Source organism: Lates calcarifer, linkage group LG20 (genome assembly GCF_001640805.2).
Source record: "Lates calcarifer isolate ASB-BC8 linkage group LG20, TLL_Latcal_v3, whole genome shotgun sequence".
Lineage (NCBI taxonomy): Eukaryota > Metazoa > Chordata > Actinopteri > Centropomidae > Lates > Lates calcarifer.
This window is the reverse complement of record NC_066852.1, coordinates 21,903,906-21,930,864: the sequence shown is the minus strand read 5'-3', so window position 1 is coordinate 21,930,864 and position 26,959 is coordinate 21,903,906. Positions and strand designations below refer to the sequence as shown.

Here is a 26,959-nt window from a genome sequence, read left to right as displayed (position 1 = left end):
TTACAGTGGGTATATTCAAATAATATATTTGAGTTGGTATATTAACAAAACGGCTAATATTCATTACTATTTTCTCCCTGTAGTCAGTCAATTTTCATATCTGTACTTGGTCCACATCTATACATACAGTGTATTTTACAAGCTGTAGTGTTTTATACACACAGCTACACACCTTCTCAACAGCTTCTCTAGATGTGTCTGTGTCTACCTGTTAACTCCAGGTAATTTCATATCGTACAGAGAGTGACTTAGTTCAACATTTTCCCTTTTTCTGCATAATTCTTCCTATTGTATTTTTGGTTGATTTTTTTATACCTCACACACATGTAAATAAAAAGCAGATTCATTTCTTCTTTGACTAAATACTGAGACAGAGAGAGGGAGGTGTACTGTACCTGTGCATATACTTAAAACATGAGTAGTGCCATGTTACACCAGGCCACCTCCTTATCCTAATTCATGCTGAGTAAGAGCTGAAATGTATGCATTGCTGCAAACTAGATTCCCCCTCTGTAACAAGAAAGTCCAGAACCTGAATAAGTAGAACTTGTTAAAATGCTAAAATTGAGGCTATTATACAGTCACAGACACAGCACAAAGAATATCAAGTTTGATTCCTCGTGCAGGAAAATAATAGATCTTTGCTCTGTCTCTCTCAATTCTGGGCAGTTAGAAGTAAGCAGTGTTCCTGATGACAGGAAATTCCTGCATCATTTTCTTAGTAAAGAAACATTTCTTGTAGTAAAGTTAAACATCTTCTTGCAGTTGTAGAAATGAACAATTTGAAGATGTTAAAATCCTAGATATTACCCTCTTTTCTGTGTTTTCTGTCATGAATATTGAATAACAAAAAACATGTCCAAGCATTCAAAATCAAATTCAGTTCATTTTGTCCACAGAAACATGCCAGAGTATTGTTAGCCACAATAGCCTGAAGAAAGAGAGAACACGCAGGTTATAGCGGCCGGGATTTAATTCCAGTCGTCGAAATGAAAGCTGTGCCCTCATATTCTGCACTCAGAAATGGTTTTTAATTGAGTGCTGTGTGAGATATATTACTGGTTCTCGCAATCAAAAAGGCTCTTATCTAGTGATGAATGGCACAGGAGGACAGATGCTTCAAAGGATGGGCAGTGGCAAACAAAATGAAAAGCCAGAGAGGAGAGAGACACTGAGATGCAAAGGAAGAGGAAAGAGAGAGAGAGAGAGGAGGAGGAGGAGGAGGAGGAGGAAGAGGAGGAGGAGGACGGTGGGGGTATGAGGAGGAGAATATGTGCAAGGGGATTGAATGATAATGTTTCCTCTCCATGGCAGGCAACGGTCCTCTGCTGGATTTAAGACTTAAGAGATCAAAACACTCATGCATCAAAGGCCTCATTTCTGTCTGTAGGCATCCAGTCTGACAGTCAGACCAGGCCACATGCTTTCAACTCATAAGTACTTAAACACCGTATATTTTCATGTTGTGTACTTTCAGCAGCCAAGCACGGCCTGTCAGGGGAGACCCATAAAGTAACATATCACATGGAAACGATCTGACATACAGTTTGGGTGAATTTCTTGTTTGCAACAGCGGCATTAGACAGGAAATTAGAATGACCTAGTGCCTGTGAAACACTCAAAAACACATTGGCGGTCAAGTTAAAAAACAACGGGGGTCAATTAAGTCACGCTGGTGATGCAGCACGGTTGTGATTGGAGCTCTCATCTGACACTGACCTCTTTGAAGAGGTTCATGAAGCGTGGACCGAAGCGCCAGGGTTTGTGGCGGTGACACTGCAGGGAGCTGACAGTCATCTGAGTGGCCCGCTGGGACGCAACGGCGACCATGAACACCGCATCATACATCAAGGCTGCGTCTGTCTGCATAGGTGGGCAGTGAGACGATGACGTTGGGATTTTGGGAGCCATGTGCATTAAGATCAGTTGTAAACAGCTGAATTAATATAAGAAACTGGGAGAGTGTGTCTTGAAGATAAAACTGTAATGTTTACTACAGGAAAATGATGAAAGAAAGAGAAATAAATAGGATATAGGATAGATAACAATGATGGAACAAACATAACTGAGGATCGCAGCTTTGACATTTTTATCATGCTGAAATATAACTCCCACAAAGGCAAAGGTTAGCAGATGTTTGTGGTTTACAATTGTATGCAAATGTGCATGCAGCATGCAAATGTGCATTACTGGCTCTCAACAGAGCAGATGTTTGTTATGTTAGTGCTCTGTAATATAAAATAATTGTATGAGGCTCACAGTCATGACTCCATCCATCAGGCCGCTCTCTTGTTTGGGACCCTGCAGTCTTTCCATGGCCCACTTGTCCATGGTAGAGGCTACCCACGGGTCATCTATGTTCAGCAGTCTGAAGCCAGTCATGTTGACCCCGCTGTAGCGGTATGGCTCCAAGTCCAACGCAAACAAATCCTGCAAGGAGAGAGAGAGGGGGAGGTGAGGAGCAGGACGGAAAGGTGGATGATGAGTTTGTGTTTATATGCACGTGTGATGGAAACAGAGAAAGCAGGATGGAGATTTAAGCTCTAGTTCACCCTGTTGTGTTCTTAGGCTTTTACTGTGTTGATGAATCACGCCAACGTTTTTAACATTGGCAGGGAATTTACAAAAAGAGTTCAAGGCCAAATGAGCACACAAAGGAAGAGCTGATTGTTGTATGCACACTCTTTGTCCTGTATCTCCAGTACAACAACTTGTAGCTGTACATTGCTCCGACTCACCAAGGTTGTGAAGAAAAAGTGGTAGTACTCTGTCATCATTCCCATTGATGAAAGCTGCAAAATGAAGAGAAATAAAGCAATAAAAGAAAATTCCAGGACACATTGCTTGTTTAAAATATGAGTTCTACAGCTACAATGTCACATTTTCAATCACAAAATAATTTAGCTAGTCATTTCTCTTTTGCATGGTGCATCCAATATGTTACACTTTGACACATTTGGTTTATGTTATTTTATGAAATTCTGCACAAATGAGAACAAAAATTACTGATGAATTTCACTTTGCTTCACTTCTGAATGAATGTGGCTGAAGAAAAAGCTTTACTGATGTTTCATCCTTTCTAATTGTTTCCTTTTACTGCCACAATAATAATTCAAGAAAAGTAACAACATAAAGAAGAACTGAGGTATAGTTCAATAAATAGCCTGTGAAGTATTAGGACAAAAAGAAATTGAATTAGCATGTCAACAAGTCTGTTAATGTCCTAAATGAGCTACTGTACATTACCATACAAGTTAAAGTAGCTTTGCCCAAACAGAAACAATCCTCAATGTACTGACCATTTAAAGTTTTGACAGTGATGAGGGAAAGTGCTATTTCATCCTTAAGAGGCAATCCAACTTTTCTTTATTATAACTTTTAATGGATGCCATTTAAATCATAATGAAAGCCTTTGTAAACAAGGTAATAGGTTTCATAAGATTTTCTATAACATGAAAAGGCATCGTGTTAAAAAGAATCATCAAATGTGTTTTCCCCAAAGGACTTATAAATGCGTTGTAAAATCTGTGGAACAAGGGAACACACTAATGAAAAGATACTTTGATAAATTCCTGTACAAACCTGTTTAAGGAGCTCCGCAGCCATGCGATAGGAGCAGTCAAAGATGATAAAAAACTCCTTGTCTTTCTTCAGTTCCTTAAGCAGCGGACGGGCATCTTGGTTGCCCGGTGTGAGCTGGCGGATCTTGATCTTCAGGTTGAACTTTGCCGGGGCTTTGATCAACTCCTGCATCCGCATCAGACCTGCAAAACAGCAAGTCAGAGCTTTATCCATTTATTTATCCCGTCTCAGACATTTGTTTTCTCTCCTGCCCTCCAAAAGGTTACAGAGCAGATGAAGATCAGGTACAGGATACCACTGCAGAGGTTCATTGCCTTGCTCAAGGACACTTCAGAAAGGCATGTGTTAGCTGTCGTAGGGATTTGGACCTTAAACTGAGGAATGTGATCACCCTGCTGCCCAACTTCTTTCTTAACTTCTTACATCGTTTTCTTATCCTGTACACAAATCTCACATCCTTGTGTCCTATATGTGTGTGCACAACAGTGTGGAATTGTGCTGGTGTGTGTCTGCGTGACATTTCAGAAAAATAAATTCTTATTGAAAATAAAAGTCTAAAAAAAAAAATCTATAAACTATGACATTTCAGCAGTGGCATTTAATATTCTCTGGGTCGTGGACATGGTCTTTATATGGGACACCGCTGGATTTGAGGCCATCACTGTCGTGGTTTGGCTCTCCGCAGTTTGAAGTCAGAGGACAGGAACACTGGCAGCTGTTTGATATGATGGACTGGTGCCCTGTAACAGATTGGGTTCACTGGCCAGCATGAGGAAGGTGACCGTGATAGACGGCGGAATTGCATTTGGTGAGTAATTATGACCGTGACATATGAATATGTTGTAAGGTCCAGAAAACACAAACCGGCACTTTTAACCTCTTCTCCCTGTCGATTCTTCACTTCAAATGTCATGCAGTGTTATGGCTGACATCCAGTAAAGCACGGGGAAATAAAATCATTACTAAAATGCAGCCTTCAGCAAATTATCATTATAGATATTCAGAGAGAGTGATTTTTAAAAAAAGAAAAAACCTTTTACAAATCCATATTCAGGTGTAGAGCTATGTGAAACATCATTAGAATATTGATGTGATATTATGAGACAAATTTGTTCCTAGGATTTTTGTTACCGCTAATAAAACAGATATAGTGTTTTCCTGGTCTTAAAGACCAACATTACAGATTAAGTGACAGATTTCTGAGCTTAACTGTTCTGTTGCAGCAGCATGAAATAAGCTCTGATAAGCTCATATCCACATTAGTGATGTTTTTCTGCCTCAAAGTTTGTTTTTTCTCTGAAAGCAAAAATAGTACATACACTGCAATACATCTGGTAGGTTTGTCAAATTAATATCACCCAACCATATAATGCTGTAGCTTAGTTTGATACTACTTTGTTTCTGCAAATGTGCTTTTAGTTTCACATAAAACGTTAATTAAATTGAGTGAGCCTTCCATTATGTGCCTTTTAATGAATGGCAGAATCCGTGAGCCTGCTTTTAAAGTCACAATGGCCTAAAAACAACAGGTCTTACCTGTGCTGTCCTCATAGACCACTGTCAGCTTCCTCCATTTGAAGAAAGTGACCACATCGAGGATGGCCCTGGCGATGGCGGTGTACTCAGGGTACAGGTTGATGAAGAAGGTGTCCTTGTTGTCCACTGACGGGTGTTTCCAGCGGGTCTGGATGTGGGGGACTTCCAGGGCGTTGCAGATGGACTGAACGGCGCTGACCGAGGAGCTGTGAGAGGGGCCGAACACGGCAACCACCCCGAGAGCTAGCTGGTCACACACTGGTGGTAAGGAACAACAGACAACAGATGGTTGTTGAGCACAGGTTTGTGTGGCTTAAAATTGCAAACCAGGTTTACTTTCTATGGAAATAACTTAAATAACATTAACTCTTGCTTATAAATACCACACCGTACCTCTCCTGGAAGCCTCAAAGCCATCAAAGAGGTTGATCCTCTGAATGTCGTAGGTGAGAGTGGTGTTGGGAATCAGGGTCTTGTTGCGATTTATGTTATTTACAGCAAACTTGAACGCCAGCTCGTCCATGCTCACTAACTCACTTTCCCGGGTCTCAAAAATACCACCTGCACAGAGAGATGGAGGAGAAACACAAAGACCAAGCTGAAATCAGAAGAAAGATTTAATAATAACCATAATTACAAATGTGCAGGAACACTCTAACTGCAGCAGTCTTGGTGACAACAGATCTTGATGGATTCTGTGCTCCTGTGTGGGTTGGGAAATTCTGCCACCTTTGGTTAAAAGAACGCCTCTCAAAAACTACATAAACTTAACAATGCAAGACCGTCAATCTGAAAGCAAGGTTGTTACATTTTCACTGGTCACTAATGATATGTCTTTTTGAGGGCTTCCAAAGTATTTTGCAGTAATACGCACAAACTTTGTACTTAGAAATGGTGTCCTGTACTGAGATACATTAAAATGGATATGGATAATTCATGATCTTAAGACCCATAAATGATGGGGACATAAAAGTATTATGTTTCAGTAGAAAAACTTAAATAGGAACGAATAGAAGTTAATGGAAATAGAAGAACATGAAGTGTTTTAAAAGGCTGATAGACACCAGATTTTAAGAGCACTGTGAAAAATGACTGAGAGCGACTGAACGATTAATGTGGAAATGGAAAATGTTTTAATTAGTGGAATTTGTAATTATGTCTCCCTATTATTGGACTTTGAATCAATAAGTGGTTGCTGGATCCAGGCAAGTTCAAAACAAGACACACACACACACACACGCACACACACACTTATTACCATCCTACTGCTGAATGTACTCTGCACAAAACAACCTGTACTGATGAATTTATTTTTATCAAATACAGGAAATTACTGACAGAGGAGTAAACGTCACAGGCTCAGTGAACTGCTGAAGTGAATGGAGTTCATGCTGTGGATGTTATCTGCAGGTGCCATTTTCTAATGAGGCACTCTTTAACACTGCAGTGGACAAAAGGTTTCTTCATACCATTCCCAGAGGCCAGACATGGATAAAATAGAAACAGTTACATAGATCAGTCTGGATGAGCCAGACAAGGTCGACAACAGTTATATTTGTTGTATAAAAAGGCGCAACTGTCTGCACAATCTAAAATTACACCAAACACTCTCTGCAGCCTGACTTAATGAGGGTCATTTCAGGCAGTTCCTTTTATGCAAACCAAATCTCCCTGTCATAAACAAAGCTATAAATACGTTATGTCCACAATAAAAAATAATATTTGTAGTTTCAATGCCTCCAGCTTCAATATTCTATGAGCAGAGAATTAATTTGGATTTCCCATGCAAAATGAAGATGAATATTAAGTGCTCGAAGATGAACAATCCAAATTTTTCTCCAAGGCATGGAGTATATTCTAAACACTTTGTTTTCTTGAAGAGGGGAGAAATTCATACAGATTCAAAGGTGGCTGCTCTTCCACCACTCTCCCTTTTTACACTTTGAGGACCCAAGGCCACACACACACACACACACACACACAACTTGTTACATGGACCGGCTGTCAGCAGGCTTTGAAGAAACAATGCTGTTCGTACAGACTTCTGAAATTGCCCCGAAACTCCTCATCAACATCCTGTCATCCGAGTGCAAAAGATGTGAAGTGTGGATGCAAAGGCGAGACGAAATGGAAGTAGCATAATTGCTCCTGCAGTGTGAAAGGGCAGGAAATAAAAAGGCTTTCAGAGCTTCTTGTGAAGGTCCAAAAAAGGCTTTTGAGAAACGAGTCAAGTCACATCAGTAAAGACAGGGGCAAAAGAACATATTAAATGGACAAGTAATTGTTATCCTTGCAGCTACACTTTTAAGGGTAGTTTCCTCAGCTTGACACAGACAGGTTTGTTCTGTCGGTTGTACTATTTGTGCAGTCTAGTAAAATGTTTCCTATCTTGCTTTTGTCGCAGCTGCATCACAATTCACAAATGATAACAGTGACTTCACCAGTCGGATTGTTTGCTTTGCCCAGAAGTGCAACGACAGCTGTGTAACACTGAATTCATTTACTCTAATTCTGACTCTAGTCCAGATGTACTGTGTGTATGATAAATAAAGCATGATGCAGCAAAAGACAGCATACACCCCCTCTGCACATAAACTAAGACAACACCTAAAAGCAGGCTTTTTAACATACGTGCACAGACATTTATGAGTGAGACAGGTTATAGTAATCTTCTGTATGTTAACATAATCTTTCTACAAGTGCAATGATTCAAGCACAAGTACACACGCGTCATTAATCAACAGGTATGGCTCATAACATAGCTAAAATGTACTATACTGCACATTAATTCACTGGATCTGCACTGTTATCTAAGCACCTGAACCCTGAAGGGACACTGTAGGGTGGTTCACTGTTTGTATTACTGTAACTGTTCTTTCAAAGTACAATCCAGTTTTTAATTTCCACAAACAGGCAGTGATAAAGATCTGGTATAACTGTTTGAGGCATTATTGGGATTTAATTACTGGGCCATCACATCAGGTGGATAATCAATTCAATTTGGTTGATTGTTTCTTCCATGTAAGAAGACACTATAATGGGAGGCAGGGGAGAAGGGGACCTTTATACACTTAATAACAACTACTGGTCGAATACTGCACATGCACTGTAGGAGCCTGGGGAGCTTCATATGCCATGTTATGTACCAACATAAATGTCTGTCAGTCATAATGAGTGGCTGATACATGTCACTCCCAGAAAATTAAGTATCTGTAAAGCTTTACATGCTTTAGGGATATTAATTTGTTTACATCACACACGCACATATACACACAGAGAAAACAGATACAGGCACTCACACACGATGTCCTGGTCACAAATAAACCCTTGCTAATGAAACAGCAGCTTAATAGTAATTATAATCAAGAACAATTAGTCCATTAACATCAAATTGTAATTTATGTTGATGGCCTGTGGGGGCAGCTGTGACTCAGGAGGTACAGCGGACCGGCCACCAAACGGAAGGTTGGTGGTTCAATCCCCAGCTCCCGCAATCAGCACACTGGGCAAGATATAAAACTGTAATGTAGCATTAGTTTGATTGGTGTGTGTGTGTGTGTGTGTAGAGAAGCGTTGTGCACATCAAGATCTACATTAATGTATGGAACATATGAATCAGTGCATGAATGTGACTCATACTGTAAAGTGCTTTGAGTGGTCGTTAAGACTAGAAAAGTGCTATATATAAACGCAGTCCATTTACCAGTCCTTCTACAATTACAATGATTGCCGAGCACATGGCTCTAGCAGGAAGAAAACTAGGCCGTAAAAATGTGGATATGTTGTACAGTGCAACGGACGGTTGAGAGGTTTATCTGCCTGCTGCTGTGGGAGGAAAACATAAAACAAAATGCTGATGGAACAAATCTGAGCTACGTGCCATCCTGTCATGCAGTCCTGATCAATCTCTTCAACCCACTGGGGAGACTGGGATTGTTGGTGTGTGTGTGTGATGTGGAGAATCTCTCATCCTTCACTTAACTATTTAATTACAAGTAATTATATTTTACATTAGTCATGCATCATCCCCTCTTGCAGAGCAGCTTGAACTGTACTGTGGGTTGTGACCGCTGTAGTTCTAAAAAAAACATTTTGTTCTTTAAACAAAGTGTTTTTTTTCCTTGCAAATGAATGAATGTACCTCGGAGCACTGAAAGCATTCATTTGCACCCAAATAATGAGGAATAATTTACCTCAGGAACACACATCCATCAGGTCTACAAGACAGCATAAATGGGTGTTAAAAGTTTCAGAGGGCCCACAGGACTCCATAAATGCCTTTTAACATGCGTCTGGGGTGTGCAGGTAGATTTGATCTGCATAAAATACAAGCACACTCAGGATGCACCGAGGCTGCTTAAAACACAGGACAACTCATTATGGTCAAATTGAGGAAGAGCGTAAACATAAAAAGTTTTTGCCTTGGTGGTGATTAATATTTGTATAAAATTTGGGTTATTTAACAATGTGTTATGGCATTTCTTCTTCATTAGAAGGTCCAGGAGAGATGGGGGAGGCTGATCACAGACCAGAGACCAACACAGGATTTTACCATCTTGTGTTTTGATGAAGTGAACCAACAGAAGATTCTCTATTTCTCATTTTTGAGAAGGATTTTTGACTTGCCAATAACAACATGTGCTAACATGCTGTTTGCATAGAGATTACCAGATTACAATCTGGATACAAGATGTGTACAGAGGGGACTTTGATGCTCTGAGTTTTTTAATCTGATGTTGTCTCACGTTGCCTTCTCATCATTATAACTATGAGAGCTCCACACAAAAAGCATGCAGAGCTTTAAATCCTAATTATTGTACCAGCATGCTCTACTGGTGTTCACACCTTCAACACAGAAGGAACTAAGTTTTAGGGGAAAAAAGACAAAAAAAAATCCTTCCACATTAGACTCTGATAAGACGGTGATCACCATAAAGCACACCACGCTCAAGTCATCTTTAATGGAGTATTTCATTTCAGTGGAGGACAGCTGCACATCAAACTGCCACTCAGTACAAATGTGGATCTTTCTAGCAGCTCTGAAAGATCACTGAGCTGGATTGGTAAGAGAGTTCTCCTTTCTCCAGAAACTACTGCCGTTATCCGTATCTGAAAACGAGGACCGCTGCGCACTTTGGAGAGGTGTTGTAGCTGCAGGCAGGTGGAAATGCATCTGGGAGGGTAAAATAAAATAAGGGTCTCAGGTGTCAAACTAAATGACAACACACGTCACTGCACCCTGTCATTCTGGTTGGAGAAAAAACAGGGGAATGTTTCCTTCTTGACAACAAAACAAGGGAGACGCAAAAATTGGCAAACAGGGAAAAAATGCAGCCAAGGATGTAGAAACAGAGGAGAAAAAAGAAAAGCAGAGACAGGCACAGACAGAAATAAGTGAATATAACTCCAAAAGGGCACCTTAAGGACTTGGAGTAAAGTCATCAGACAAGATAATTAGGATTTTGACACATTTATACCACCTTAATAGTAAAGGACATGACTCTTATTTTGCATTATCACTTCAGTAAAAGCAAAAAAAGTGAATGTTTTTTTTAGCTGTAGTTTGTCATTTTGGCACTGGTTTTGTTTTGTGCCACGAAAGCAGTATGCATTACAATCGCAATCATCCTGGCAGAAGACCATAGCTTCCTCTCAGGCTCTTTAGTCTCCCTCAGGTTTCAAATTCATTCATTTTATTTTATTTTTTTGCTCAGACATCACAGAGACACAGGTGCCACTAAATCAGACAAAGAAAGGGACCGACAGAAGAGACTCTATCTCACTGGCCAATCCTTAACTCAATCTGCAGATCACAAGAAAAGCCTCATGAGACCACAGAATCGATACATACAAATGAACACCAATGTTATTGATGCTGTTCCATGACACAAACTACAGCTCCCTGTCAATCCTCACAACCAGAAGTCCTGGGTTTGTGCCAGCGTGATAAATGATCACACTACTGAGGCAGCCAATTCCACAGTGTATCTGTGTATATATCTTTGACAGAAGTGAGGCCAACTTTCCAAAACTCTCTCAATTTGGCTGAGGAGAGATTCATTCGTTTTCCTAATGGCCTAATGGCTGTGGGAGAGAAAGGAATTAATGAATAAAATTAAGCAGGTACCCTTTTTATAAATGCAGGTTACAACTCCAGCAGAACTTAAGCAACTCGATTTAACTCCTCGATGTTCAGAGAGCGCAGTACATATTTTTCATATGTCTGTGTTAATAGATTTACATTTGCATTTACAATTTGTAGGAAAATATGCAATTTAGCTCTTCCTCCGCTTCACTTTCTGCTGCTACATTAAATGTTGTCATTCACAAAACACAGTCCTCAAGAGGACACTCCAAGCTTTCAAACCAATGGAGCACAGGCTCACCAAAACTGGACAGTTAAAGACTGGAAAAATCTGGTGAATCTGGATTTCTGCTGAGGCACGCAGATGGTGGGGTCAGAATTTGGCATCCACAGCATGAATGGACCCAACCTGCCTTGTGTCAACAGTCCAGGCTGCTGCAGGTGGTGTAATGGCGTGGGGAATGTTTTTCTTGGCACACTTCAGGCCCCTCAAAACCAATCAATCATGGTTTGAATGCCACAGCCTCGCTGAGTATTGTTGCTGACCATGTGCTTCCCTTTATGGCCAGAGTTTACAGTCTTCTAATGGCTGCCTCCAGCTTGATAATGAGCTCAGTATACTTCAATGGCCTCCCTATTCACCAGATCTGAGTCCAGCAGTCCAGTTTGTGATGTGGTAGAACGGGAGACATGAACATTCGAGCAAAGGGAGGCCCCATCCAGGACTGTCTTACTGTGTTTGAAATATGAAATTCTAAAGACAAAAACAGAGGCTTTCTTCTTATTTGTTTGAAACCTCATCAATTTAACTGTGATAGGGACTAAGGGTGAGAGAAACATGCAAAATGAAACTCCACAGTATTAGCTCTGCTGTACAGTGATGCCAAGGACATGCATGAACTCTAAAGGGGTTTTGGAATTATAAACAGTTTAGAGTTTAAAACATGAGGATAAAACTACAGGCAGAAATACACACAGTCATCAAGCGACCCTTTAGTGAACAGAAAGCGACACCTGAGGCCAAACTTTGCAGTTCTTCACTCTGCACAGATGCACATGCACACAAACACAGACGCTGTTAGTGTCTATGTATGTAAACCTTTTAGAGTTGTGTGAATTTTGGCACTCGTGTGTTGTTCAAGGGTCTGAGCTGAGCTATCAAAGCATGACCAAGCATTGGTCTTGAGTGGTCCTGAATATTAATGTGTGACCCAGAGCTACACTCCACATCAGAAGACGTCTGCATGAGCAACTGTGGACTTCAGCAGATAAAATGAACTAATGCTGTCCAAGCTAAAAAAATTTAATAAAAAAGATCTATAAAATGGGCGAGTTTGCATCAAGATGTTATAAAGATAACAAAGCACTTTATTTTGTACATTTCATGGTTACCAGTTTACAAAAGGACAGGATTTTACCTTATCGCAGCTCTTGTGTGCGAGTTGTTGTTAATGGCTCGTCTAATGCTTACATTTTATTAACACGGCTCTCTTTACAGTACGAGTCACACAATATAACAGTGACAGTGATAACACTTCAAATCAGTAATAAGCAGACAGTTAAGTGCTGATGCCATTAGGCTGGTGCGCACCTTCTGAAGTCCAAGGTAACCATGTCCTCTTAGCGAGCTCTTCAAAGCTCCACTCAAATGTGTTTTATTTATTGTTACTTCACGTCTGACCTTCACTGTGCAGAATGATGTATGTGCAGTGTTTGACAGTATAAGGCTGTTTTCACATTCACCTACTTGGGGTGGGGGGGTTCTCGGTGTGGACCGTAAATTTGAGAATTTGAGACTTTGTGTCCCAGTGGGCTACTGAAGAGTGATTGGATACTGAGGTTGGATTTCTTATCTTGTGTCCAGTACTTAAATCTTTGACACAAAAATTACTTATATTTATAAATCCAGGATAGAAACTATATCAGACACAAATTACAACTTAAAGTACGTCTGAAGGGGATGTTCCCTGGCTGCCCCACTGTCAAAAGGTTCACCTTTCACTGAAGTGGACTCACAACCTGGGACCTCAAATTCTTTAATGGTTTAATTTTGCTTTGTAAAACACTGCAATTGAACACTGCGTAAATATGTTTAATTGTTGTATTGTAAGTAGTGGATGGATTCATTATCAGATACATTATTGTCACAACATTAGAAACTCTAACCAAAAATGCAAACCTAAGATAGCTACTGTTAAAAAGAAGATTAATAAAATTGTGTGCATTTTAAATATCTCTATATATCCCTAGCTTTATAAAATGTTGCTTTATATGTTATCTGATCCTGGACCAGTACCAGTATGCAACGCTCCCTTTTATAGCCAATAGTGCTCCAAGTTAAGAACAGGTGGTAGTGACACCAATTCTCAATTTATTCAGTCAATTAGAACCACATATTAGTGTTCGGCTCTGGTCTGATTCAAAACCTGAAAGTGAGATGCTCAGATAATGAACACAGCCCACAGTGCTCATCAACCTCCTCCTGTCTAATCAAGTCTAGGTGAAGTTCTCTCACTCCTCTTAACACCACTACACGACCCATGACAGCAGGACCGAGGATGATTACATCGCCCTCACAGCCTACATTACATTACATCCATCTCAGTGATGGATAGGTTTCAGTATTTGTGAAGATCAGCTGCTGGGGGGGAGGAGGACATATTTTCGAATGAAAATGCCCCAACAGGAGTCTCTGGTGGCCAGAGGAGTACACAAGAAGAGCAATCAATAATCTATTACTTTCACCTGCCTGTGTGTCTGGGTGTGAGTAGTGATAAGCATATGTAGTCCTTGAAATGAGATGGAAATTTGAATGATTTAAAAGATACTTTCAGAGATATTTGATGAGGACTGAGCTTCAAACATTTTCCCTGATGGCAAAGTATGATGGAAGTTCCCAAGATGATTTAGAGTCAGAAATCTAAAAACTTTCCCTTTTTCAAGAGCATTTTTTTAAAGAAGAAAACAACATATTGATCATTACCAACAAGATATTTTCTGTTCAAGGTGATTAATTAATAAAGGTGTGTTTTTACTGTGGATTCACCACAGATTTTATTTCACTTCTGACTATTTTAGAGATATTTTCTTTTTATGAAAGACTGAAGGCTGAGATGTGGCAGGTGCAGACACCTTGGCTGAAGCTGCAACTGACATTTTGTCTCCGGTGGGGAGTGAGGTGAATTTGTCCTTTGTTGCAGATTATCGTTGACTCTGTACTGACAACCTCACTGACAGTGTAACCTCTTAGATAATAGTAAGAACACGTAATCCCATAATCACTTTTTCTTAGATACAAAGCTTAAACTGCCGTTGATAATAAATAAAAAAAACTCAGGAAAATGATGACATGAAATGGGACATGGCGGAGGAAAAGGCAAAGTTAAGTCACAAAAACCACAGACAAGACATGAGATGAGGATGTAGTAATTTCCAATTTTGTCTGAAGTTACACAGGTAAGATGCTCCCCTATCTCTGTCGACAATGAATACACTCATATGCACTGGTCACACTCAGGGAAACACCGGCATCACGGTGTGTAAACAGCTGTTGCGCTTACCGATTCTGAGGACTTGTGTTGAGCTCAGGCAGAGCTGCGCCGCGACGAGAAGGTAGAAGAAAAGTCTCTTTCTTTCCTCCATAGTGCTCCAGCCTAACTCACCGCGAACACTGTCACCATGACGGAAAGAGACGACCTCCATCAAAACGCCGAAACACCTGACGTGCCATGCCAGCCGGCGCGCGAGCTGTTTTTTTTTTTTTTAAGTTTTATTCCCCAATTCGATTCTTAACACTCTGCATCACTTCGTCGCACCAAAAAAAAACAAAACAAAAACAAAACAACAAACAAAGAATGATGAGCGTTTACAAAAACATGGGTCCAAGTCCGAAATCCAAGTCATATTTTCTAAATTAAAACAGGCAGCAAAAAAGTCAGCCGGAGTCAACGCGTCCACTTTTACTACTTGTTCACGCGCCTCCAGGTTGACAGAGCTTGAAAAGAGGAGTGAGCGCGAGGATTCAATGACAAGTACGCCGAAATTAAATCAACTTCCGCTATGATTTTTCAAAATAAAACCTACCTAAGTACCGGCCTGTACCTGGTCGTCGTCAAATTGTGAAAACCGACGCTTTACGTGCTCATTATTCTACTATCGCGACGTGTTTGTGTCCTGTGTGGGATCACGTGGCTTACAGGTAGTTGGCTAAGGTTACAGCTGTTCGTCATTTGTAATCACACAAACTATTTTTGACGTGTTTTCCTCCACCCAGACCAGAGATTTATACTGCGGGAAAGCTTGCTATCCCCTTTCAAGTATATATATTAGCTAATAAAGTCTCCAAATGATGGGTCCCTTTAAAAAAAAAAAAAAAAAAAAATTGACACATCGGCTTTTACACTGAAAATACCCGCGGTCCAATTCTGGTTGTCTCTAGTTAGTTTGGCTCCACTTGGTTTGGATTAAGGAGCAGATGGATTGGCAGTGGTTCTCTCCACCGGTCCTGATGAGAGGAGAATAATCTTCAGGTTACAGGGCAGATGCCAGATTATCTCTCACTGCAGACAAACGAGGTCTTTATCTCACTGACCCGCTGGATGCCCTCCCATCCAGTCCCAGGACTCCTGAGAGACAGTTCAAATAACAGCTGCACGACATGGAAATACATTTTGAAATAATATGAATGGAGTTACACGATGAGCTCTAAAACCACCCACCTAAAATATGTTAACATCATCACAGCACAGAGACCTGAGTGAACACTGTATTTTCATTATTCTATCCATGTTTAGTCACTGGAGTGTTATAAAACTGCTGGTTAGTGCAGCGCATTCACCAATGAATCAAAAACTTTGTGTAGTTTGTTGCTCCAGACTTTTATTTAATGTTGTGACATTTGGAGAAAGGCAAAGATTCCTGCTGCCAGAGATCACAGAGTCTTGCTCTCCTCAAGCAAAATCCACATCAAATGTCAGAATTGACATTTTGTTTATCGCAATGTTTGTGAATTCTCTCAAAGCTGGGAGCCAAGTGATCTGAGAAAACCTGCCAACTCAACCTGGACCTCTGACAAACAGCCTATAGACAAACTTAATTAACTCAGAAAATGACCATCCAGCCTCTCCAGAAGGAGTCCTTGGGCAACAATCCTAACACCACACAAGCCTGATATGAATACTGAGCAGAGAGTGTCTGTTAAATGCCATACATGTAAATGTCTGCTAGTGCTGCAGAAATAGGACTACTTACTGAATTACAGAATAGTCAGAAACAAATGTGTTTGGTAATTTACTTTATGGACATGGGAGAACAGGACTATCTGCAGTATGGGTCCAGTCTGGTCAGAAAAATTGAATTTTTCAAAGACATTTTTTCAGATTTTTTGGATTTTTTACTTTATACCATCCTATACTTTCACTGAATAAACCCCCCCTCCCCTCTTTAAAACTGTGAATATTTGTTCAGTAATCCATCAAGAGAGCTTTAGATCCTTTATTTAATCTTTTCTACACTTTAAATCCCACACAATACATTTGCAGACTGAAACTGAATCTGCAAAACGGTCTGGCATCAATCATTATTTTTATTTGATCAGCTGAATGTGATCTTGCAATAACCTCTGTGTGCTTTTACTATCATCATAACCTCCTATGATGATAATAAAAATGCTAGGTCTTGCTCTGAGCGAGAAAAGTTGGTCATTAAGCTTCATATCAATGTTGCAGAGAAAGAGAGGTTTTTGTCACACCAGTAAAAATGAAAAATAATGATCCCTTTCACACAAAACTAAATTTAGAAAATTTATTTTGGACATAAAAATGATAATACTCCACAGTTTTTAATGTACGAACACAGTTTTAGTACAAAGGGAGGAGTCAAAGGGGGTTCTCACAGGATTTGCCTCCAAGGCCAGGTGATTGTACCTCACAGTCTGAACGTCCTTACTGGGCGTCATCACCCGGTAAGCTAAAATCTACGAGACCAGCGTCATAATAAAAACACAATAATAAGAACATCCAAAGTGTATTAACTCCCTCCACACTCACTGAACTCGCAGATCCCCCCCTCCTCCACACACACCCTTCCACAGTTGGTTATTAAGTGCATGTTCAATACATCCATTAAGGTGCGATGACTGTGTTGATCTCAGCAAGAGTGTGTTGTGATGACATACAGTGAAACAGCACAGCCTGGTGGATAGGGGAATAAAGGCAGGAGGGGTGAGGTGGTGGAAATCCAGCAGGGAGTGAAATCTGTCTCGGCCAGTTTCTTTGCAGCTGTGATGCTTTTTGACACGATAAAAGGTCAAAGGAGCCGGAGGGAGCAGGAGAAGATGTCTGAATCGGTCAGAGGACGACTGCATGATTGCTCCTCTCCTTGGAGTTACAGTACAGTCACTAACCCTGGCTGTGTTGGATACCAGTTTTCAAAAGAACAAAGAAAATTCAAGTAAAACAGGATTGTTGTAGGAAATATTAAGCTATTTATCAAGGACATGGAGCATGGAGGAGAGTATGGCCTCTGGAGGAAAAAAGGGATCCAGTATATCGATGACCTTAATGACTTGGTTATCAAAGTAACAATGTCAAATTATGTAAGCAACAAAAAAAAAGTAAAGACTGGACATTCATGTGAAGGACACAAGTGCTGGCTCTCATATAAAGCCTGCTTCTGGCACCAAACACACAAAAGGTGGTTTGTAACACTGGACAGCTGAATGTGGTGTAAACATTAAAAATTACAGTTAAAAGGCAATAATTAAATAAAGACTTGGTAGACTATCTGTTGTCCAAACTATTTTTTTAAAAGGAAATTCTAAGAGACAAAAGTGAGCTTCAAAACATTTTTATACAAGAGGTTAACGGCACTCTACTGTACCCCTGACTATACACAGATGTGCAGCTGATATTAATTTAAAACAATAAAAAGCACAATAAAGCTAGTTGGATCTCACCACCTTTTACACAGCAGTCATTAAGCCAAAAGCCCCTGAAGAGAAGTTCGGTAACACGCAGCCCTTGAGTGTTGAAAATACAAACACAGTTTCAGAGTCAGAAAAAATATAACACCCACATTCCTGTGTTGAAAAATAGACATTTTTGGCCAGAAGGTCACAGTTCAGTGATGATGTCTCTTCAGTACAATGTGTGCGTGGTACAGTAGCTGCCTAGAGTCTCTGTGTCTGTGCTTCTGTGTACTATATGCACTTACAGTGTACAAACACACACACGTTTGCTTGCTTTATTTGCGTGTACATGCAGTGCTGTCTTGTTCATACGTTCACGTACAATTCCACAGGTGTGTGTAATGCCTGGGTGTATGTCCAAGACAGTGAGGACTCTGTATTCTCTCTTCTCTAGTTCACTTTTAAGCAGCTCGGGATGAGAAGCTCTAGGTCTCAAATGAAGCAGAGTACCATTTTTTTTTCCTTTCTCACTTGGTGTTTCAGTACTTTAGGATTGTCTGAATGGGCGAGATACAGGTGAGGTGGGAAGAAGAGGGTTGTATAGTCACACAGGGAGGACTGGCTGAGGTTTAATACCTTCTATACAAGTGTTTTCCTTCACCTTCTACATATTTAAAGCTTGTATCCACTCTATCCCCCATTTTCTTCTACTTTTACTTTATGTAAGAAGTGAAAAGTGAAAGAAACCACCATTTGTCTCCTGTCTTCATCTCATGGTCTGTTATGAATTCAGAAGACGTCACTGTTGCACCCGTTAGCAAAGTCGTCCCGTCGCACCCAGATGACGTCATGGTCATTGTTTGTGGCCCCCTCCACGGCACACTGTTTCAATGGAGCGAGCTTTAAAGTCGGGGTCGCACAGTGGGACAGAGAGACGCCGCATGAGGTGAAGGAGTCTACGGACTCCTGCTTCACACCCTGTATGATCTCACTTCTAGCCTCTGCCCGTCTGTTCAGGTTGTGGCTCCTTGTCTCTCCACCCTCTAGGTCGAGTCCTTCCATCTTCCCCTCCAGGTCGGCCGGCTCCGCAGATGCAGCACGCACTGACTTGCAGTACTCGTCGTCGTCACTTAAAATGTCTGTCTCCTTCACCTGCCCCACGTCAATGCCCTCTCCCTGGTCTTCATAGCAGCCCAGGTCGAACTGCTCCTCCACCCAACGGTCCGTGTCCTCTCCTTGAGGTTTGTGGGTTTGGAGGAGGGCATGCTGGAACAGCGGTGAGCAGGAGGAAGGGTAGGAAGGGTGGTGAGAGGGGTCAGGATCGTTGCTGTTGTTGTTGTTGCCATGGAAAACCAGGTCGGTATCAATGGTGAAGCGGTTCCTCACCAGCTTCCTGCGGGCCAGCGTTCGAGACGGAGCTGAAGCTAAACACAAAAGATTATTTTATTGTGGTAATGTCATATACAAACACTGTTTGTATCTTTGTTATTGGCGTGCCGTGTTGGTCCTTTGGTTCCAACAGTATATTGCAATTCCTGTAAACTAAAAGATATAATGTCACCTGCTCTGTTCATGGTGGGCCGTGCCCCTTTGAGGGCACACAGGCGTTTGCCCCCGAATGGGACGTACTGCTGGTTGGGTGGCAGAGACTCAGTCTTAAGAAGCTGGCGACGCTGCTTCTCCCTAAGGATGGAGTGGACTGCTTTCAGGAAGTCCTTCTTACTATCTGGGGAACTGCAAATCAGACAAAAAAAACACAAGAACTTAAATAAAAATAATATATAAGACATGTTTTTTGTTGTTGACGTAAACACTCAATTCACAGATTTTGAAAATATATGCACAGTTTTTGAAAACACATCTTACTTGCAGCACAACTGGAAAGTTCTCTCTGGTCTTCCTTCAGACTCAGATCTTGTGTGAACTATCTCACACACTGCTGTACCCTCAGAGTCTGAGAGAGGGAGAGACGAGCAGGGGAGAGAGAGAGGTGAGCTACATTTATAAAACCACAGTTAATTTCAGTCATCAATTTCTTTCCCTTTAACAACAGGCCATTAGGCAGATAAATGATCATACTTGAGCTGAATTGCCAGAGGGTGATTTAAGGTTCATCTAGGACAGAGACAGGGTGCCAGAAATACCGCATGTAGATCTACTAATAGGTATTTATCTGTGTTGTTTATAAAGGTTATCATTTATTTTCTGTGGGAGAGAAAGGCAGCAACACTTAGTGGGCTTTAGAGCTTGTGAAGGTGCTGTCTGAATTTATTGGGTCATCAAAGACAGACTCTCTCACATAAAAATCATCTTTGCCATGACCTCAACATAAAAATTCAAAATACATTTATTTCTAAAGAATGACATAATTTCTCCCTCGTGAGGATACATTAAATTTGACTAATAAGACAGACTGAGCACAATCTGAAGCACATGGAAAAATCCAAAATCCCCTCATAAGTTTCCCCACTGAACAGACTGTCATTAAAGAGACATCTGACAGACTGACAATGTGAATTGAGGCCTCAAGTCTCCACATGCTGCCTCAAAGAGTTTTGTCTAGACATTAAATCTTTTGTCCAGTGCATATTTTAGATTAATCACCAGATTAACATGTTTTCTGATGGAATTTGATTGTACAGGTCGTGTATTTCAATTATGTTTCCCCTTTTTACTCACTACATTTTAAAAAGATGGGCAAGTAAGAACCAGCTGAATAAGTTGACTTAGCCCACTTATTTTTGCACTGTATTTTATAAATACAGTACAAAAATAGTATATACTTTTATGTGTTGTTGTCACACAGGTCAATAACACGGGTCACTGACCCCAGCAGCAATTCTAGCGTCTTCTCTGAGAGGCCAGTTCTTCAAAGTGCCCATTTTACCTTGAAGAAATGGAATGCAAGATTAAAAATGACCTTTACTGTATGTAACTGTATTTGAATAGACCTACTTGCAAGGGCACGGACTTGCAGAGAGTCTGTTGCAATCATGTGACGGAAACGGAAAGGATCCTTGTCATCGCTCACAGACACGCGGTGAGATCCACCCTGGAAAAGATAGAGCACGGTGGAAATCAAATACATAATGGCTGCAATACATCAACATGACAGCAGAGAGCGCAAGAGTGCAGTGACAGACGGGCAGTTTAACAGACATTACTATCTGCTGTGTTGTACTGAGGGAACAGTAAAGTGTGTATATACAGTCTCTTTGGTCTGTTCTATTGCCAGTAACTTCTCTGACGTTCAATAACTCAGTCCATTGTTCCATGATAGAAAATATTAACCTTAATTTCTTTGTGAATATGTCATCCAAAAGTTTAAAAGAGAGAGAGAGGTCATTAAAAAAGCACTTCAGAAGAAACAAAGAGTCCCAATATGCACAATGCACCCTCCAACATAGTGTGTCTCAAACTGGAGTTAATCAACACAAAATGAGAAAAATATTACTTACTATTTTTTTCCTGTGCTTGGAGCAGTCTTTGTAGACAAACACAACTGCTGTTTTGAACACTAAATGAGGGCAAGGCAGAGATGAAGAGGAGAATGAAAGAAACCATTAGGGAGGGCTGGATTCATTCATTGCATATATCAAAAGACATTGCAGTACCCAATTTACAATGGTGACAGCTTAATGCAGCATGTCAATGGATGCTTTTAGTTGCAGCTTTCGTGGAAAAGTAGCCTCAAACTACTGGCATTCTGTGTCGGCAGCACAAAACATGAAAACGGGCCGAAGTCACGACATTGCATGCTCAGAGCAACCATGTCCACTCACGATCACCTTGTCAGGGAAGAGCCCCTCTCCCATGTAGATGTAATATTTATCACCAAAAGTGTCTGAGTTGAGTAGAATGTTAAAGACAGAGGGCACTTCTGGATGTGTGAGAATTTCATGTGATCCCACCAGTGTGAGGATGGCACGCTGCACTTCATATAAAGAGTAAGAAATAATGCAAATTCCTCATGTAATATGCCTGACTGCATTTTCCTCTTACCTAGTCTATTTTTTCACCATCTAAAGATCACAGCATAATGTGAGAGGCTAAGTGCCATGTGCCCGTGAGTGTCAGGATATAGTGCAGTATTTATCATACAGTAGAACTGGTGAGAAAAGTGTTACTGCATATCTCCTGTAAAGGTTATGGAAAATATTTGTTTAGGTGTTTACACTGTTTTAGTATTTAATACAAGGGATTGAGTGCTTTACAGATCATCTGTCCATCTGAAATCCTGCAGATGTAACAGGATTTGAGAAGTTATATAACATTTTGACCAATTCCTGTGCATAAAGATGCAACAAAGCTTTTCACGGTTTTGTAAATATTCACACTGAAGAGTTTGACTTGAAAATAAGACTGCGGAACTCATCCCAACTTAAAATGTGCACCAAGTAGACAGTTTACAAGCTGGAATGCAACCAAATCCAACTGTGAAGCAATATATTTGACCTTTATTCCTGTTGAATTTGACTGAACTGGATGTAGCTCAGTAAACCCAGTGCTATATGTGTGAATAACACTGTTCTGAATGTACAATCTAGCTGATCCAAATCTAAGAAATGTCTGTATAAAGAAAGGCAACACTAGGCTAGAATCACTTCCACACTGTCATCTGAAAACAAACTAATCCTCACCAAAAGCAGCCAGATCAGGATCCTTCTTGCTCTTGACCAAAGAGGCTGGTGGGTTGATCCACACCACTGTGGAATGTAACAAAAGATCCCCCATGGAGAGGTCAGCCACCTGAGAAATAAGAGGTAATAAAACAGATTGTAAAATATACATTTCAATCAGTAAATAACTTACTGGATTCATGATGGATAACCTTGAATATAAACAGGCATTATCGTAATGTTTACCTCTTTTTTGTCTGCAGTCTGCTCATTGATGAGTTGGTCGAAAACAGCTCCGTACTCCTCATGAAGCTTTTGCATTTCGTTGATGTGACTCGCCACCTTGTTCATGGCCTTCATTGCAACTGAAGAAAACAAACATTCATCATCTCCAAATCCTAATCATCATGCTGTCTTGTATCCTTATTGATTATAGTTCTGTCTGAAGCTTAGATCATCATATTGTTTCTCTGCACTTAAATGTTGCAGCATCTGAGTGATAAAAAGACTCTGACTGCCTTACCATCCAGGTGGTAGTGCTCTTCACTGTCAGGGTCAGTGAGAGAGTAAAGCTCCCGCAGCAGCAGTGGGTACTTCAGGACCCTTTGGATGGGTTTGATCAGGTAAGACTCCAGGGTGGATGAATGTTGCTGTCTGGGGTTCCTCTCAGCAAGGAAAGCCTTGAAGTCCGGGTCAGTCTTTGCTGGAGGAGCAGAAATAGGAGTATTCATTCGTTTTGTGCAGAGGGCAAGGAAACACCGAAAGAGATGCTGCATCAGAAAGACGAGCCATTGTAAAAGCTATCAAATAAACCGGTGGCTATTAAAGTGTCTCTCATGATAGTGACTGTGGCAGCAGAGGCAGACCTCGACTGAACTTCCAGATGTGTCTGGACAGCATGATCACACGCTGTCAGTCTCAAGTTTTATCACTCACTGTGTGCTGATTCTAGTTGCAGCTTGCCTTCATTACCGCAAGGCATGTGACTAAAACAAGATGCTTCCTCTACTACACTTGCCCTTTAGCAATCACAAGCCACTGATGGTAGAGAGAAATAAATCACTGTAAAACTAATCAGACAAATAAGTGGTGGCTGCGTTGCTTGATGCCAGTCAGGAATGTTTGCATGTTTTTACCTTTGGCCAGGACCTTTGGGACCTTGGTGTGGCTGGCGCAGAAGGCGCTGTAGATCTTGAAGCGATCGGCGTAATACAGAAATGAACCACCCAAAGAGAACAGCACTTTCTGTGGAAGCAGATTAACATCGCAACCTCGTATGTTTGCTTTTAATCAAGGGAACTGAACATCTGAGTAACGGTTAGGCAAATAAGCAGATGTCTCTATCGTGTTTGATCCACTTAGAGTCAAAGAGAACAAAGTGTTTTATCACATTATAAGGCATTATCAAAGTAAAAGCCAGTTCTAAACAGCAGAACCTAGTGGGAGTAAGTAAGTAATGATGACCCCCCCCCACCCCTTACCTTAAATTGCTCTACCCTTTCCAGTCTGTCCAGATCTGGCACCAGTCTGATTCCATCTTCCAGCGTCCGGAGAAACTCCACCTGGAACTCCACCATCTCCCCGAGGTTACCGAACAAAACGTCCAGCTACAACAAACATGACACTTCTATTAGCTTTGGAGCATTCTCTATGCTTAGGCTGTATATGTTGACAACAATTCATTTTTTATTTCTTGGATCATAAAGATCAGGTAGAAAGTACCTCATCCTGTGTGAGGAAGCTCTCTTTCTGCAAAGGTGTCAAGTAGCACTCTATTAGGCAGCGCAGGTCCTGAAAAAGGCACAGAACAAGAACAACATCAGTCTGTGATCAGATGTTCAGGGAGGAATGAGGCAGGGCATGTATGGGCTTTGATGTGAAGGCTGTTTAATGTAGAGTCATTACTGAGGATTTTAAATAACAGAAAGAAATCAGCTCGCACAGGTATAAACATATCCCACCATGACGTGAGAAGTATGTCAACATTCTGCATAGCTGCTGATGGCGATTGTGACACTCCCTTATAACAATAACTGAGCATAGTTTAAGCAGAACAGTGACGAGAATGAGATCTGTCATTAAACAGATTCATATGTGCAGGGTTAACTCAGTAGGTATTAATATTAAGATTGTCTTATACAAATTAAACACTCCACCTTGACGTAAGTCTTCTCTGTCTCCACCAGTTCATTGATGACCTTGCGAAGTTTGTCTGCATGGGAGAGCTGTCTCTGGGTGGCAGTTCCTGCTGTGGGCGGTAAAGCTGACACGGGGCTTGGCGAGAGGGATGATGAAGACGACGATGAGGAACATGACATTGGGCACTCCAGGGGATTCATGTCATGGAGACTGCGGCAGAAAGCAGTGACCTGCTCCGTACTCTGAACAGAAAGAGATAAAGAAACAGGATGTGTCATATTCTAAGCATTTTTAGGAATTGTAAAAGGGTCATTTTATGTCTGAGAAGGCTGCTATTAGTGTGTTTTTGACATGTTTAAAAATATCCTTTCTCCTAAGAGCTGCTGTAAGGATAAATGGTAATACAACAGAGGCTCCCTTACAAGTATATCACACACAAACACACACCCAATATTAATAATGCTCATATGCAGATACATACAACAAAATCTGGAAAATGTGCACCACCAACGATACATACAGCACATTCTTGCAAAACCTGCCATAACAACACCCACCTACATCCGTGGTATCAAAAATACCAAGCATGAGCAGACCTGCTAAGTCAAACTGGTAGTAGGCCTAATGTTAAAAAAGCACAAAAAAGAAATAGGGGCACTTCCCCTCCACCTCTCTGTGGCTTAACAGACCAATATTAGCTGCTGCTAACACATATTCAGATATGATGAGGATCATAAGAAAGTGGACTTTCAAAGTGAGGCTCAAATGCGTCATCTTCCGTACTGTGCAACAGCAGTTTAAGAATTACAGAGTGAAACCCACACAGGAACATAAATAGTTAGGATCAAGAGGTTCTGTCCAGATGTAACTGTTTCTTTCATAGTCCCAAGGCTGTGAAGGTGAACACAAAGTGCGTGGGCAGCAGAGATGGAAAAGTGACATCAAAAGTGAGAGGCTGGATGTGTTAAAGTAAATCTGATAATACGGTAATACAGCAATACTACCACTCTTATTCCTACAGTATCAACAACTATTGTTAATCTTTCCAACGTCTGCAAATACAACCTAATAATTTACTTTGTGATCAAAAATGCCACCATCTCTGGATTCATATCAAACATTGGTGAATCTGTGGTTTGATGCGATTGTTTATGAGCCAAGTCCAGACAGGCTGTTGCTGTTTGGACTGTGAGGTCTGTTGAGAGATGCAACCAGTGACAAAAAGAGAGAGATGTACATTTACATCTTTTTACTTTCCCTGCTCTGCCAGGGCTAATGGATTAAACAGACAAATTAAAGAGATGAATCTCCTTGAAATGTGGGGGAGTGAATGAAGCTCAGCCCACACACCAAACACTAATTGCAAGGGATTTAATTCTCCATGTCTCATGTAATGTTACTCCAGTCATGACCGACACTACACACCTAATCCTTTACAAAAAAGTAATCCAAACCACAAATTTAACTGTCATTCAGAAAATAAAACTTTAGAGAAATTAAGAGCGACGTGATTTAATAAGACTGGACAATTACCAGGTGTTTCCTTTCCTGTGAGATATTTTAGATGCTGAAGCTATCACAAAATAGCACCAACTAAACTCAGTGAGTCACTGCAGTGAAACTATGATGTGTTCAGGTGATCAGGTGCATGCGAGCCAAAATCTATATCTGCACAAAACAAAAGCAGGAGCAATCCAATTTTCAACCATCGTTTAGTTTGATGGTATTAATGCTTCTAAGTCAACGAACCAGTCATCAGTGTTATTCAAAGAAGTGCTTCTGTAAATGTTCTCTCAGTGTCAGTGAAAGTGTTCATTAATTGTAATCTGTGATAAGACAGCGCGCCTGCTTGTGAGTCTCCGCTGACTGATTTACAGACAGCTGGTTAGCTGGGGACATGGCTTGTCTTTGTTGATTCCATGGCTCATCTCTGGTTGGGCTGCAGCAATGACAAACACAATTTTCCATTGTGGTATTCAAACCAGTTTCGCAACATTGCTGGACCCACATGCACACACACACAATATAGCATACATGGTGATACTGAAATTCAGGTTAAGATAAGCTCCCTCTCGACACTTGAAGGGAATC

General features: G+C 40.9%; 2 protein-coding genes across 11 annotated transcripts in view; both read right to left on the bottom strand.

Annotated features, from left to right (window-relative positions):
* The window catches only part of grik1a (glutamate receptor, ionotropic, kainate 1a), a 30,841-nt gene extending 15,446 nt beyond the window's left edge, over positions 1-15,395 (bottom strand). Inside the window, exons 1-7 of one of the 2 annotated variants that reach the window (XM_018691158.2) lie at positions 14,764-15,395; positions 5,512-5,679; positions 5,119-5,376; positions 3,583-3,764; positions 2,739-2,792; positions 2,260-2,430; positions 1,720-1,863 (exon numbers count right to left, since the gene is read on the bottom strand). In XM_018691158.2, coding sequence (XP_018546674.1) covers positions 1,720-1,863; positions 2,260-2,430; positions 2,739-2,792; positions 3,583-3,764; positions 5,119-5,376; positions 5,512-5,679; positions 14,764-14,905 — 1,119 coding nt within the window. In that variant the 5' untranslated portion in view covers positions 14,906-15,395. The remainder of the gene's footprint in view (positions 1-1,719; positions 1,864-2,259; positions 2,431-2,738; positions 2,793-3,582; positions 3,765-5,118; positions 5,377-5,511; positions 5,680-14,763) is intronic. The other variant, XM_018691157.2, reaches the window with a different exon arrangement.
* A 1,596-nt stretch (positions 15,396-16,991) lies between these two features.
* tiam1a (TIAM Rac1 associated GEF 1a) overlaps positions 16,992-26,959 on the bottom strand; it is a 70,374-nt gene continuing 60,406 nt past the window's right edge. For all 9 annotated transcript variants that reach the window (XM_018691148.2, XM_018691149.2, XM_018691147.2 and 6 more), the window contains 12 exons: positions 24,886-25,110; positions 24,452-24,520; positions 24,211-24,336; positions 23,866-23,974; positions 23,253-23,432; positions 22,976-23,094; positions 22,751-22,859; positions 21,569-21,627; positions 21,066-21,162; positions 19,977-20,064; positions 19,672-19,844; positions 16,992-19,534 (listed from right to left, as the gene is read on the bottom strand). In XM_018691148.2, the coding sequence (XP_018546664.1) occupies positions 18,900-19,534; positions 19,672-19,844; positions 19,977-20,064; positions 21,066-21,162; positions 21,569-21,627; positions 22,751-22,859; positions 22,976-23,094; positions 23,253-23,432; positions 23,866-23,974; positions 24,211-24,336; positions 24,452-24,520; positions 24,886-25,110 (1,989 nt within the window). In that variant the 3' untranslated portion in view covers positions 16,992-18,899. The remainder of the gene's footprint in view (positions 19,535-19,671; positions 19,845-19,976; positions 20,065-21,065; positions 21,163-21,568; positions 21,628-22,750; positions 22,860-22,975; positions 23,095-23,252; positions 23,433-23,865; positions 23,975-24,210; positions 24,337-24,451; positions 24,521-24,885; positions 25,111-26,959) is intronic.